The following is a 15,109-nucleotide window of genomic DNA, read 5'->3' on the forward strand; positions in this document are numbered from 1 at the left end:
GTCATATATTTTAGAATGTTTCTAAATACAAAGAACATACCCAAATAAGCCTCAGCAAGTAGCAAAGGGTGCAAGATGCATCTCCAGATGCAATAGATGCAACCAGAAGCAATAACAGTTTGAAGGCTGAAGGATGCTTGTTTCTCCCTTCGTAGAGGTAATCACCACTCTGAGCTCTTGTAACATTAAAGCCACCTCTCTAAAGACATTTGTCAGCATTTGTCAGTGACACATTCACCATGCACGTATCCTTCCACCTTCTCTTCACATCTTTCTGGATTGACTTACTTGAACCATTTCTTCCTATCATCAACTGCTTTTTCCCAAACTAACATCACCAGAACCCCAAATCTCTTCCTGCGCTAATAAAGCAATGGCTGTGCTAAGATCTACTTTCTAACTCTCCCAGCTGCTCAAAAAGCACTTGATATGCCACAGTGACTCAGCAGGTGCACAAACTGTCTTACAGCAATTCAAGTTAAGAAGGCTAGGTTAAAAAAAAAAAAAAAAAAAAAAAGCAAGAACTGGATCCATTTATTTTTGAAGGAACAACCTTAATGCTATTTGGAAAGCTGTCAAAGCAGCTTTCAGTCCTTCTGATAAATTTTCATTGAACCTTTGAAGGGCTTTTATGCATTCCTAGAACTTGAGGACAGTTTGATGACTGATAGGAAGAATTATTAAACTTAATTGATCAAAGTGCTGCTCTGTGAGTATGTTGGCTGCAATTAAATCTCAGCATATATAAATAATGTCATTAATCATTAGGTCTGTGGGACTAGTGCCTAAGAATGATCCTGCATGGCAGCAGAGCCAATGACTTTGGTGACAATGGAGTGTGCAAAAGGACTTTGGGACTTGCCTACAGCGGAGACTTTAGTTAAGATGTTATAAAATGAATTATTTTGACTTCAGTAAAATCATATTCCAAAAGGAGGTCTCGATTACGTTACTTAAGCTGACCTGACTAATTCTTAGTCAGACAAAAGCAAGATCAGCACTCTAGAATGAATTCTGCAGTATCAGTAACCACACAGATTGTGTTATCATATGCATGCAAAGGTAGATACTGGTCTTAGATGGAGACAATTCTCACAGTGTTCGTCACAATTTACTGCGATTTCTGCACTTGTCTTTTAACACTTCCAAACTCAACTTATACTTATCTAAACGTTTCATTTATTTCTTCCATTCTACAATGTTTGTTGTGAAGAATAGGAACGAGAAGCATTTCTCTTTGATATTGAGAACCAGGACAGATCTTGCTAACTTTGTATATCCAGTTAAACTGCAGAACCACAGAATGGCACAGGTTGGGTGGGACCTCAAGAGATCATTGAGTCCATTCCCCTGCTAAAGCAAGTTCCCTACAGTAGGTGGCAATGGTAGGTGGATGGATGGATCTTGAATATCTCCATAGAAGGAGACTCCACCATCTCTCTGGACAATCTGTTCCAGGGCTCCATCGCCCTTACTGTAAAGAACTTCTTCCACATGTTAGTATGGAACTTCCTATGTTCAAGTTTTAGGCCATTACTCCTTGTCCTATTGCTACACACCACCAAGAAGAGCCTGACCTCATCCACTTACCTCCCACCTCCCTTCAGATACTTATAAACATTTATCAGATCTCTCGGTCGTCTTCTGAACATACCCAGGTTACTCAGCCTTTCCTCATACGGGCGGTGCTCCAGGCCCTCTCTCATCTTCGTGGCCCTCCTCTGGACTCCTTCCAGGAGATCCCTGACTTTTGAATTGGGGAGCCCAGAATTGAATACAGCAGTCTAAATGTGGCCTCAGCAGAGCAGAGTAGAGGAGGAGGATCACCTCCCTTGACCTGCTGGCCACACTCTTTTTAATGCACCCCTGGATCCCATTGGCCTTCTTGGCCACAAAGGTTACACTGCCGGCTCATGGCCAACCTGCTGTCCACCAGGACCCCCGGGTCCTTCTGTGCAGAGCTCCTCTCCAGCTAACAGATTAATTACACAGATTTGAAGAAGCACACATTAACACACTGGAATCTTAACTCTTGTTTCTGATCGAGTAACTGCTTTCCTGTAGCTTAACCAAATGCTAACATTAGGGTAGTAACCAGGGTAAAATTACTTGGGATAACAAGCTTTTAGCTTCTCATAACCTAAGAAAAATCTTGTAACAAAATATTTCAGGTTGATACTAAGTAAAACCAATGCACAAACCACCAAGTCAGGCAAGATATTTAATATGTGCAATGACATGATAATAAGGAAGGAAAATGGATTCTTTACTAGCAAAAATAACATGGTGGAGGCAGCTCACGACCACTTAATGTATAAATATTTTTGGATTTCAAATTGTTTCAACAAAAGCTCATGCCTTCTTCAAGATTGTGAGGAAAAAGCCTGTATTTCTGATTCAAACTTAAAAGTAAAAATAAATAACATACACAGATTGTATTGACTTCAATCATGGCATTGCACAAAGTTGTTTTTTTTTTTTTCTTTTTGAAATTTTAATGTTAATAGAACAGGAAAAGTTGGGCAACGGTTGGGTACTCCACAAAAACATACAATGGCATATTTACAATACTATACAAAATGTACAGCATGAATAAAATTAAATGGAGAACAATTTATACATATCTCTCTTTTTATAAATAACTTGCACCTAAAGATGCACTATAAAAAAAAAGTAATATTTATCAGTGTTCACTTGATTTACTATGAACAGAAATGGTCTTTGTTTTAGAGAGTCCTAATCTAAAACAGTAACTTTTAATCAAGTTGAAAATTCTGACAGTGCCACAGCACAACATTTAAAATGTGAGAAAAGGCAGAAAACCTTGAGTAGATGCTTCTTCACCCTTTTTGGTGTCTTCATCTTCTATACTTGGGCTTTCACGTGATGAATTCTCCTGCTGAGAATTGTTTTTCAGCAGGGCAGGATCAATTTGTGCTTTCAGGAGCTCAAGGGTCTCGGCAAGCTCATTTCTGTTTCTGGATGATGGAAGAAAAAACATATTGTCTGATAAGCCACTTACTCACTCACCCCAGAGGGATTCATTAAAAATAAACAAACACCATCTGTTTAAATGAACACTGCCCTGAAAACCTTACACACGAGCACAGTGAAATGCCTGTCCTACCAGAGCAGCTGCAATTTTGCATTCAGAAATCTTCCAACTTCTCCACACCACAACCAAATCACTTTGCTTTGCAGAGTGTTATCTATCCAGACTCAAGTCCCGTTATTCTGGATCCAAGCTGCTACCATTTATTATTTTTTACCTATTTATCCTTCTTTTACCAGTTCTCACTGAATCTCTTTGCAATTTCTTCTTAACGTGCTTAGAAAACAATATAGAGATGTCCAGAGGGCTCTGGCTATTTGTGTATCTCTATGTGCTTGAACATCAGTGCACTTTAACTCCTTGCACTGGATATCTAACTAGAAAAACCAAAACCTTAACAGATGATGAGTTTGAGTGTTGATTAAACAGGTTCTTTATTTTCAAAACAGACAAGAATCACACGACTCTCACATTTCCTTTTCCAAAGTCAACATTCAACCACTAGATTCAATGAAAAAAAAAGAAAGAAAGAAAAAAAAAGGCTGGAAGTGCATCAAGCCTGACACACAGAATTACACAGGTTTAAAAGGATCTCGGATGTCATCATGCATTACTGTGTTTTTCTGCAGTAAGTATGAGTGTCAGAACTTGCCCAGAGGAAGTCCCATTTCCTCTGCTTTTGGCATTGATCCCTGGAGTCCAGAATGTAGGAAAATGATAAATGCTGTTCAGCAATTGGTTGGCTTGTTTAGATGCATTTCTTTTATTCACCCACAACAGCTGTCTCAATTTCAGTGGTGGTAAGGCTTATCACTTTATGGCCCTTTGACAGTGGTTTAAAACATTCCGTATGACTAACCTGGACACTGAGCTTTGGATATTTAAGTAAGCTATACAAATTAAATTTATGTTTATTTATGAACATGAAAATTAAAAATTTAGATTAAAATTTTGGAAATTAAAATATACAAACAGAAGAATAAAAATAATATACATTATGTAACTTCTTTAGATCTATTCTTACACCTCGATGTATTAATTTAGTCAGAGTCGATGCTGCTGGGCCCAGTTTAAAATCCTCTTGCAATTAATTAGTCAAAAGAAAAGTAAGTTTACATGGAGATGAACTAAAAACAGATAACTGTTTTAGATATGAAATATCTGTATATATGTAGAACTAATTATTTTTCTATTAACGTCCATGCATCCTGTGCATAAAGAGGGATACGACAAAGTATTTAACCTAAATCACAAAAATCCATAAGTCTGAGGCTAAACTATCACTAAAATATTATCAGACCAAACATGAAGCAACAGAGACCCAGGGGCACTGAGTCATGCACATGTCACTCTGCATCACCATCATGTACCTCAACTTGAGTTATCTATGAGCTGAATTCTGCTCCAGGAAGGGCTCTGTACCCATTGGGATGCTCAGCAATGCTTTTACTTCCATGAAGTTCAAATCGCAACGTAATCCTCATAAGAACAGAACTGTCCACTTACAACTGTCTTCTTAGGACAGAAGTTAAAGAAGGAACAGTTCCCCTCCATCTCCAAAGGGAACAAGTGTGACAGGAGGCAACATGGAGGCACTGTCCTCACAACAATTTTCTCTCGGCACCCTTTCCATATATCCTTTGTGGCTTAATTGAGCACAGAAGTCATCAGCTACCATGTACAAATCTGTGAGATATTTCTGGACTATTTTTTCATTAAATCACATATTTGCAGGCAGAAAATCCCACTGTAAGTGAGAAATGGAGACTGAGTGAAATGAATTTCCGAACTGCAGTCACACATAGCCACAAGAATCCCACCCTACAAAACATTGGGAAAAAAAGGGAGGAAAAAAAAAAAGGAATACCTAACAATGCACTTCCATGTGGATCCATCCTGGTCATCCTGTTCTTCTATGTACATCCTGACATTATGCTCCTGGTCCAGCTGATACCAGTACATCAGTCCATCCTTGTCTCTACCAATAGGTTGAAGGCGCATGGCATCAGCATCCTCCTCATTAATTATATTCTTAAACTTCAGATTGTCATCAAATTGACATTCACAGAGATACTGAAAAAAACGAGAAAGTGGAAAGAATGTTAGAACATAAAAACATAAAGAGAAATAATACGTGGAAGTATAAGTAAGAAAAGTAAGCACGACGTTGTTTGGGCCTGTCCCACTACAAAGAACAACAGTCCTGTTCCAAGATCAGCTCCAGATTGAATACATCCAGGTATGGGTCAGCCAAGTGAAATCTGCAAGATGCTTCAGTGAGTGAGAAAGTCAAATCTCTAAGATATCCAAGCGAGTAAGGAAAAAGACAATTAGAAACTTAGTTGAATGCATACCTTCAGAATCCCCAGTTTGCATTCGACGCTCATTTCTAGGTATCCTTTTTTTTCCATCTCCCAAGCCCAAGTGCTGTTGAATTCTTGGCATATCTGTCACAAAGAAAACACTGAGATTAGTAGGCTTAGTGAATAAAAGTAACTTTCAACTTTTATATTAGTAGTACTTTACTGCACTAAAATTATACGTGATGTTGTCAGGATTGTAAGTCAAAAAGTCTTGAACAAAAAAAAAAGAAAACTAGGATAGGCCAGAAAGCACTGGCAAAACTCCATGGAAGAATATACCACTGAGACCCTGTCACCAGCTACTTTACAACTCTTACGTTTGGCAGCACAACTCTGATCTGTGAAGTTATTCTCATCTTTGCTATGCAAAAGCTTCCATTTTTCTGTATATTTAGAAAATAAATTCTGTTGAGAAGATGTGATTTCTTAGCATATCTTTACAGCACTTAGCACATCAGTTGCTGAGCCCCCTTGGGATCCTGCTGTCCTACAACTGCAGATAAATGAGACTTACACTCTTTGTTGTGGAATTATCGGGCATAATAGCTTGGCCCTCGAGTCATTTGATAAATATTTTAAAATATTTTAAGTGCAGCCAACCTCAATTTACTAAAAGCAAATAAGTTCCATGCATTCAAGAGGAAAAAAGCACAGAACATGAAAAAAGCAGCAAGAAAGGACGGAGACTGAATCACAGGAACCTCCAATAACAGCAGCACAGAAGGAATTCCCTCTCCTCCCTGAAGGAGTCAAATGTGCTTAAAAGAACTCATGGAAAGGAAAAACACAGCAGGAACTCTCAATCAAAGCTCAGCAGTGAGAACTCCAACCCGTTCAGGTGGGAATACCCATCAGAAGGAGGCAGGAGTTTAGCACAGCCACATCTCCAGTTGAGAATACTTTGAAGTGCCACCCCTGAATCACAGCCATCCAAATCAGCACATCCTCTGCACTGCAGTCCACAAGGAGCCAAAGCTCTGCTGAGCAAACTCAATCAGAACTCAATAGCCTGCCACTCACCAAATTCTCAAATACATGATGTTATCACTAAGCTACTGAACAACTTGGAAACCACACATGAAAGCAGCTTTCTCTGGAAACAGAAGGAAAAATGACACTAAATTTCCCCACTAGATGTACTGTACAACTCAGCGTGGGCTACAACCAAAAAAGGTGTTCTCCCTTCTTTGTCCCCATGGCCACACTACTCCCAGTACTGACACGAGTTCTTCACTGGCCTAAGTGTAAGTTAGTTAAAGCAGGTAAAATAGCAGAAAGCTACTTCTTTTTGTTATGGAGAGCTGCTTTTCTGCTGGCTCTGTTGCCTAAACTGGCTCGCTCTGGGGTAAGCTTCAAGAGCACCAAGAAAGGGAAACGTGGGACCATGCTTGTTGGCATCAGCTTGCAATTAGGTTGGCTCAGCCACACCATAAATCACACTCTGACTCTGTGACCTACGGGAATGGTGAAGATGTGCTCTGATAACAAGGAATTGTGCTGAGGAGCAGTTTTTCCTAATCTGAGGCTAAGGCATTAACACAGGTCCTCCTCTGGCACAAAGCTCACAGCAAGAGAAGCAATTGTTCCTCAAGCACTAAACAAGCTTATTCTGCTTTCTCCTTCATTTTCAGTACTGGAACACAAAGAACTCTGGGCAACTGTACATTAAACCCCTGCTCAGGGCAAGAGCCAGTCACTGCTCACTGCTTGCTCATTAAGTATAAAAGCAATAATGAGAAGTTTCATGTGCTTCAGAAGCGTATGATTGTCAAAGCAACAACTCAAGAGACATACGAGTTGATAAAGCATCTGTTCAGACTGAAACGACTACATTTTGACAATCAAAAACCAGATGATCACGCTTTCTACTGACAAGTACTGTCACAGCCCTGAACTACAGATCCCACTGACATGGACACTGTCTCAATATCAGTCTCTGACTTCACAGAAAGGACATTTCACACCGAACAAAAGCCTGCTGCTCATGGGAACAGCTGCTTTCTCCACACCGAAGAGTAGTCAGTAGCTCCCTACCCTGCGAAAAAGATGTCAGGACGTCTCTCAAACATTTTCCAAGCAGCTACAGCAGCATCCAACACTTCCTATAAGCTCACTCCACACTTTCACTGAAATCAATGAAAAGAGGAAGGTGACAAACATAGCAGAGGAGTCTGCCTACGTGGGACTACCGAGCCCTCAACTCTGAACAACTGGGGCAGAACGGTGTGGTCAGTGCTGAAGGCTTTGAATTCACCAGCCCAGAGAAATTCTATCTGTACAAAAACACAAAATATGTTTGACAAGAGCCAGTGAAAGCATTCTGTTGGGAGACAGAGCAGTCTGAATGAATTCAGTTACACGCTTCCCAAAGCAGCTAAGCTGGCCAGTTCCTCTCTACTGTTAAAACATGCAGGACAAACCCTTTCTTCACTTCACTCATACACAACCATGCTTCCTACTGGAGAAATTCAGACCCTGAAACCCTACAGCCATCTGCTTCCAAAAAGAGCAGTATGTAGGCTGGTGAGGCAAAACTGGGTGGTTCACCACCAGGACATACAAGGGAAAGAGCTTTCAACTGCAGTGTTCACTTCCTAGTTAAGAACACTGCAGATATCTCCCAAGAACACTCTCAATGGTTCCACATGCTTTCCATTTTTCCTGGCTTTTGGGACATTTCCCAGAGCTCTTCCTTGTTTTTCTAAACTAATTACACCCTTTTGAAATGGGGGCAATATTAGCATACCTCTCTCATTAGTTATATTCAAATTCCTTTGTTCTCGAGATTCCTTTGAACCACTGGCTAGAATAAGTATCAAGTTAAATGAAGTAGAAGTTATTACTGCTTGCTTGGTCTCAACAGGGGCAGGTGGAAAGGTTTCCTCAGTGCTCTCCCTCCATGCTAAAGGAGGATTTTCCAGACTATTCCCTCATACACTTGTTTTCTCCCCGTTTTCTGCTTACCATACAACTGCTTCAGTGGGATTTATATGCCCCCTGCTCAGGGTTAGGTTTCCACAGCTTGCTGGAATGGCTTTTGGGTATGTTAATGGATTGAATACGATGCAGTATTCACAGTACTTGGCGATACGTGAACACACAGAAGGTGCACACATCACATTATTAGCTCAAAACAGCATCATAAATGCTTTACAGCTGGTGAAGAGGTCAGATCTCACCTTAGGCCCTTCAGCAGGCTATTTCTTGACACAGCCCTGGTGGTCTCACACACATCATTATTTTAAGACTATTTTACACAAACCTCAAGGCAAACTCCTACCCCAGTAAATTTGATAGATAGCACTAAGGGGGGCAAACTGGGACTGGATCTGCTAACATCATTATTTGTTTTGCTGCCATCACCACAATGCTGTATTTCTAAGACAGATGCAATCATGGTTGTGCAGACAATACTGAGGACAGGTTGGATGGGGTCCTGGGGAACCTGACCTAATGCTGCCAACACCGCCCATGGCAGCAGGGTTGGAACCAGATGATCTCAGGTCTCTTCCATCCCAAACCATTCAGTGATTCTGTGATGACTCTAAGACTACATTTTGGCATGTGGAATAAGGTATCCAGAGTGCCAAACTCCAAATTTTGAGCATTGTCTGTTTTTATTTTCTGAAGCAGTGTAAATTGTTTGAAATAAAAACTATTCACACATAAGGTAGCAACAAAGGCACAGCCATAGATAGAATTAGGTAAAAAAATGGGATGTTCTATTTTTACTGATGTTATACTGATTTTATCTTAGCTGTACCATTGTGAGCATGCTGATCTAAATCACTGCAATGTTCTCATTTAATATTAGCACATGGTACAAGAGCTCTGTATGGTTACCCTCAACCAACTTATTTTAAAATGAATAGTTACCATGTTAATTTCCCTGCTCAATGTAGTCTGTTCACAGGCTACTGAATCTGCTTCTACACTGAAAGCCTTAATGCTCAGAAAGTTTGTTTCTAGCAAGCATGAAGGTGCACACTCTCATACATGCAGGAGATAACGTTTATTTTTAGAGATTTTTGTACAAGTCTAGGCAGCCTGAAAGTTAAGCTGGGATCTTATGCAACTGAAGTCTGGGCATGCACATCGGTGTTGGCCACAGCAGAGCCCAAGGCTCACTATAATTCATACCAGGGATTGCTGACACAACAGCTCATCATAAGCATATTCCAGCAGTGCAGAATAATACAACATGCATATTGTACCTTGATCAAATATTTTTCCCATCTGTCTGCTGTGACAGACTTCCCAATCTTTCTCATCAGTTTCAAGTGAAGCTCCACCAATTCTTTTGGAACTGCAGCATTGAGAGAGAGAAAAAAAAAAAAAGAAGTTATAAAGCCTGGTGCAAATACACTTCAACGCTAAACACTGATAACACAGTGAAAAACAGAAATTGTAATAAAACATAGTCACTTCAAGTCTGCTAGGAGCAGCTCTGTAACTCTCAGGCACTGGAATGGGCTGCCCAGGGAGGTGGTGGAGTCACCAACCCTGGAGGTGTTCAAGGAACGTTTGGACGCTGTGTTTTGGGATATGGCTTAGTGAGAACTATTGGTGATGGGTGAATGGTTGGACTGGATGATCTTGCAGGTCCTTTCCAACCTTGGTGATCCTGTGATAAAATAACAACAGCAGGATGAAAGTAGTTGCATAGCTCTTTTTGTTTAGATTTACATCTACAATGATCATTGCCCTTCCTGTGTTGAGCCAGGAAGGCTCCAACCAACCATCATTTGTCCTTTGTTGAACCAGGAATTCCACCTCAATGACAAATACGCCAAACTCTTGGCAGTGTTAAACTAAAAACTGCATGGGACCCATGCCAGTCAAACATCTACGGACACAACACCTCCTGACTGCCAGCAGCACACCTGCAGCTGCCTCCAGAAACGCAGAAGGTATCTGTGTCATGCCTGGAATATCGCTGAATCCCAACTATTTTTGGCTGGATGCAAGCTATGGGAGAAATGTTCTAGAAACTTTATCCTCACGGATACAACCTTGCTATGTATTTAAACTCCTTTGTGCTGGACGGATGGAGAGAGGAGCCCAAGATTTGAAGAGCGAGGGATGGAGGCCAGAAGTGCTGCTGAGCACAGCTGCACGAGTGCAGGCACAAAATCAATGCTTCCCACCCGAATTATAGCTTACTACACACTTCTCAAACACAGCTTCGACACCTCGCCTCACATCCGTGATTTGTAAATCAATCTGGCACCACCAAGTGGCAAACGTGCAGAACATCAATTTTATCAGTGGGAAGCTTTTCTAACTTGAAAAAAAAGAGACGAATGATAATTATGAATGCAACTACACGTGCTCAATGGAGAGAGCTGTCTCACAGTCTGTTGAGAAGAGCATAAGGAAATGAAATTTTTCTTAGATCCTTTCTTAGATGCTGTTTGCATACCCCTTTATTTTGTGAAAGCATTTTCGTTCAGCTCCGCACACACACCTGAAGAGCTGAATTAAGAACTCTTACGATCGTTACTTACGTTTTTCTGCTCATTCAGCAGTATTCTTTGACACATGATAAAGAGCTGGGACATAAAACACCTTCATTCTAAAGCAGACGTTACTGAGATACTTCTTTTCCTGGTCTTTTTAATCTTTGAGTCTCTTTGTGAATCCTTCCATTATTTGACTTGATTTCACCTCACTGATGCCTGTCTTTCAAATGCCTCTGTTTTCAGGTGAGTGTGAGTTGGTAAAGCATCAGTTTGTTGAAGATGCTTGCTTTAATTTCAGAAGATCATTGCTGCTGGTTTGCAGCCAGCAAGTTAATACACAACCACAGTTCCCATTAAATACAGAAAGAATCAGCCTGGTAGCCATAAGGAAACCTCCTGTAAACCTAAGCAATTCTCAGGCAACGACTCCAGGCCAGTCCAGACCTCTTCTCTTTCACTCAGTTACTATTGTTTCCATTACCACTGCACACTGAAGAAACTTCACACATCTCCCCCTTGATTCTCCCCAAAATTGGTGCATTTCACAACTTTAAACCACCACATATCTTAAAAAGAATGAGATCAAAAGGTCTTAACCCCAATGGATGCTGAGCACTTGGCACCAACAAAATTAAGCCCAAAGCACTTTATACACATGAGCAATTCTACCAAAGGCAACTCATACAATTAAACCTCAGCTTGTGTTTGTGTAACGTGGAACTGAGCCAGAATATTCAAAACCTTGCTGGATCAAAGCTTCTGTTCTGCTTTTTTTTTTCTTTCTTCTTTTTAATCAAATGTCTCTTCATAGGTACGTATTGATTGGAATCCTGGCTTAAGGAAGCACGACTGATTTGTTCTGAATAATCAAATTCCCAGTCACCAGAAAGTCTTTGCCTTAGAAGAAATGGGAAATTCAGACCCTGGAAAGTGCTTTGGTACATTCATCCTTGGGCAGCACCTACTGCCACCTCACTCCTTTCCCAAGGTTTTAGCATTTCAGGTCCTGCACTTCTGGGATCTTGGTGATGTACTCACACAGTTACCTTCACAAAGAAACTTCACAGCATTTTGAACCCTTTATACATGTATTTATCATCACTTCTGTTTTTTTAATGCACTGTAACAGTCTTCATGGAGAGAGGAGGTGTTAGGAAGGCTGAAGAGTGATGGGAGATCCATCCATAGGCAGAGCACCCAGTTGGAAACAAGGGGAAGTGTACCAGCAAACCAGACCATCTCAGCAACACACTGGACCTGCATGGCTTCAAACTTGCTTACCTGTGCTCAGAAGATGAAGTTCCAGGAAGAGAGACATTGATAAGGATCATTTTTACAATACTCCTCTGATCCTACTTGGAATAGATTCAAAATAACGAACGTAAGATGCAATTACTCCTGGGTAATCACTCATTCACTTTTCTTAAGTTTCACATAAGGAAGGAAAAATTCATGCAATCTTCCTTGAAGAATAGTCATTTCTGGTAAAGCTATTGCCAAAACAGTGTGACAGTGTACACCAACATGTGAATGACATACCCAGATGTTCAAAAAGCATTGGTTTCTCTGCAAAGCAATATAGTAGCTCTCTAAAATCATGAGGCCCAACTTGACAGAGTACACTTCAGTGGTAGAGAAGACTTAGGACTCCAAGTGCAAGGCTAACAAAAAAGTGTGCTATTTTAAAAGAAAAAATGCCTGTTTTAGGAAAACTTGTAAAATTAAGCCACGGCCATCTGCTAGATATTCAAAAATATAGATTTATCATGGGAAGAAGAAATGAGTCAGAAAGAATGAGTCATTGGGTACAGAATTTTTGGACTTCTGGTGCAGTTCAGGCAATTCTGTCAAGTCCTGCACTTTCCTGGAAGGCATGCCCCTGTCTGGGCATCAGCAAACATCTTCTGAACATCATCCATCCCAGCATTTCAGGGAGTGTTCACTCCATCAGTTAGTGCTAATAAACTTGGAAAAGACAAAAAAAATCTCAATGGAGAAGAAGAAATAGGAACACAGGGAAGCCCTGTCACCTGCTTAGAAAAGCCTCAGCTTCAGCACCAGCATAGAGCTGGCTGTGGCTACCCATCAACACCTCCCCACACAACCTCACCTGACCTCCTGTCATCTTCCCTGCCAAAATTAACCCACTCCTAGCTGAATGAAACCAGAAGAAATAATGGAGGAAAACAGAAAAAGCAGCACAAGGCCCCGGGCCTGGAGGAGCATTGGGAAGGGAGCAAGAAGCAACATTTTGGGATGCAAAAACAGCTGGCAGTTTGCATGCTTTGCAAATACAAACAGGTCCTCCCAGTTATACCAGTAAACCCTTTTACTATGCTAACTTGCTGTGTACGTGAAAGAAAAAAAAAAGTGAATCCAAAGATAAACTGGGCAAGTATTTCCATTAACAGTTTGCACCTTTCTGCCTTTCTCCCTTGGCTGATTTCAGATGACACGACTGCTGTGACCTCAGCATGGTAGGACTTCACTGTCAAATAAAACCATGCTAAGCATGCGGGCAGTTGAGATCAATGGGATCATGAATATCTCCCACCTCTTCTACTAGCTCACCATATTCAATCATATAAAACTGATATGTGTGTAGTAGCACCCTATGTTAGCAATTTAATGGCAAGCAAATATCAGTCAGCTTCTACCATCCTGAAGGTCCTTTCCAAGCTGAGCAATTCTGTGATGTTCCAATCTCCTCCACTGCCAGCTGGAGGGATCAGGACCAGAGCACCCAAACAGACAAGTGACCACATTTCAAACAACTTCTCTATTTTCTATTTTTGTGTGCACAAATCTGAAGGCCCATGAGCAGTTTGGGGTGGCAAACACCACGACATCCATGTTAGTTGCAACCAAAGGTAAGTTCTCCATTGGATCGGTTGGAATGGTTGGATTTTAGGAAAAAAATGTTCTCAGAAAGAGTAGTGATGCATTGCAAAGGCTGCCCAGGGAGCTGGCAGAGTCACTGATGCTGGAGGTGTTCAAGAAAAGGGTAAATGTGGACATGGACTGAGGGCTATGGCTAGTGGGCTTGGTGGAGATGGGTTGAACAGTTGAACTAGATGATCTCAGTGGTCTTTTCCAACCTTAAGGATGCAATTATTCTACAGGAAGTGAAATATTGAGGAGAAAAAAGAAGCTGGGATCTTCAGCAGCAGCACTGGTTTATGCCAACATAAATATTCCCCCCTAGGAACTACCTCACTTGTTTCTCACCCCAACTGTTAGAAGAAGCACACAAAGATCCCTGCAGTTGGGATGTGTTATTAAAAACTTCATGGATGAGACAGAAAAATGATGGTCCTGTCATGAATGTGCTGAAACTGAAAGCACAGAAAACATCTAGTGTGAACCAGGCAAGGAGTTACAGTGAACATCTAAAAAATGGCTATTGATAATGGGATTTATGGAGAACATTGTGAGCTCCACTCATGTGCTCATTCAAGCCTGGCATAAAAAAGAAATTGATGTATTTGATGCCTATGTCATTTCCTAAGATAAAAAGCAGTAGTTTCTGTTCCAAAGGACAACCTAAATATCTCATCCTCCAGTTGATTCACTTGATGAGTATTCCTATCCTATCTCCAAGCTGTGCGCCCGTACAAAAAAAGAGATGGAGGAAAGGGGGGAAAATGTACTCCATCTTCCTAGTGAGAGCAAAAGAGCAATCAAACAAGCTGTAATTAAACAGAAAATCCAAACAGAAAGAACAAGTCACCAAGCAGGTTTTTTTATATCCTGTTCCTAGAAAGATTTTGGCAGGAATGAGCAACAAACAAACCACGCTCACATTTAAATGACACTGCTATCCTTTGAAATGTGGATGCTCAGCAGTTAGATCATTTCAGACACAGCAAGTACCTTTCTATCTCTTTCCTGTCCAAACACCTATTGGAGAAGTCTCTGCTTCCCCAAGCTATGCAGACCATGTGCCATTCTGATGCCTGCTGACTCCCACCCATCCCACAGACCCCACCGTCCCTTTCACCACCACACACAGCTGCATCACAGCCCACAGGGTCTCTGAACAGAGACACAGAAGCCTTTCCCCCTCCCAAGATCTTTGACTAAGCTGTGTCACCAGCCTACAAGGCCTTGCTGTCACAGCCAACCAGGTTACGACCTTAGAATTCAGCTCTACTTTTAGCGATGAGATTATTTTCAAATATTTGGAATTTATGACCCATTTGTCCAATGTGTTACTAAGCACCTTTCCCTCC

The 15,109-nt window shown here is 41.0% G+C and overlaps 1 protein-coding gene across 1 annotated transcript in view; it reads right to left on the minus strand.

Annotated features, from left to right (window-relative positions):
- Positions 1-15,109, minus strand: part of RSF1 (remodeling and spacing factor 1) — a gene marked incomplete at its 3' end in the record, with an annotated part of 53,465 nt that overhangs the window by 23,261 nt on the left and 15,095 nt on the right. Inside the window, exons 2-5 of the mRNA XM_079549574.1 lie at positions 9,630-9,721; positions 5,407-5,499; positions 4,920-5,125; positions 2,824-2,978 (exon numbers count right to left, since the gene is read on the minus strand). Of these exons, the coding sequence (XP_079405700.1) occupies positions 2,824-2,978; positions 4,920-5,125; positions 5,407-5,499; positions 9,630-9,721 (546 nt within the window). The remainder of the gene's footprint in view (positions 1-2,823; positions 2,979-4,919; positions 5,126-5,406; positions 5,500-9,629; positions 9,722-15,109) is intronic.

Source organism: Tetrao urogallus, assembly GCF_951394365.1.
Source record: "Tetrao urogallus genome assembly, chromosome: 1".
Lineage (NCBI taxonomy): Eukaryota > Metazoa > Chordata > Aves > Galliformes > Phasianidae > Tetrao > Tetrao urogallus.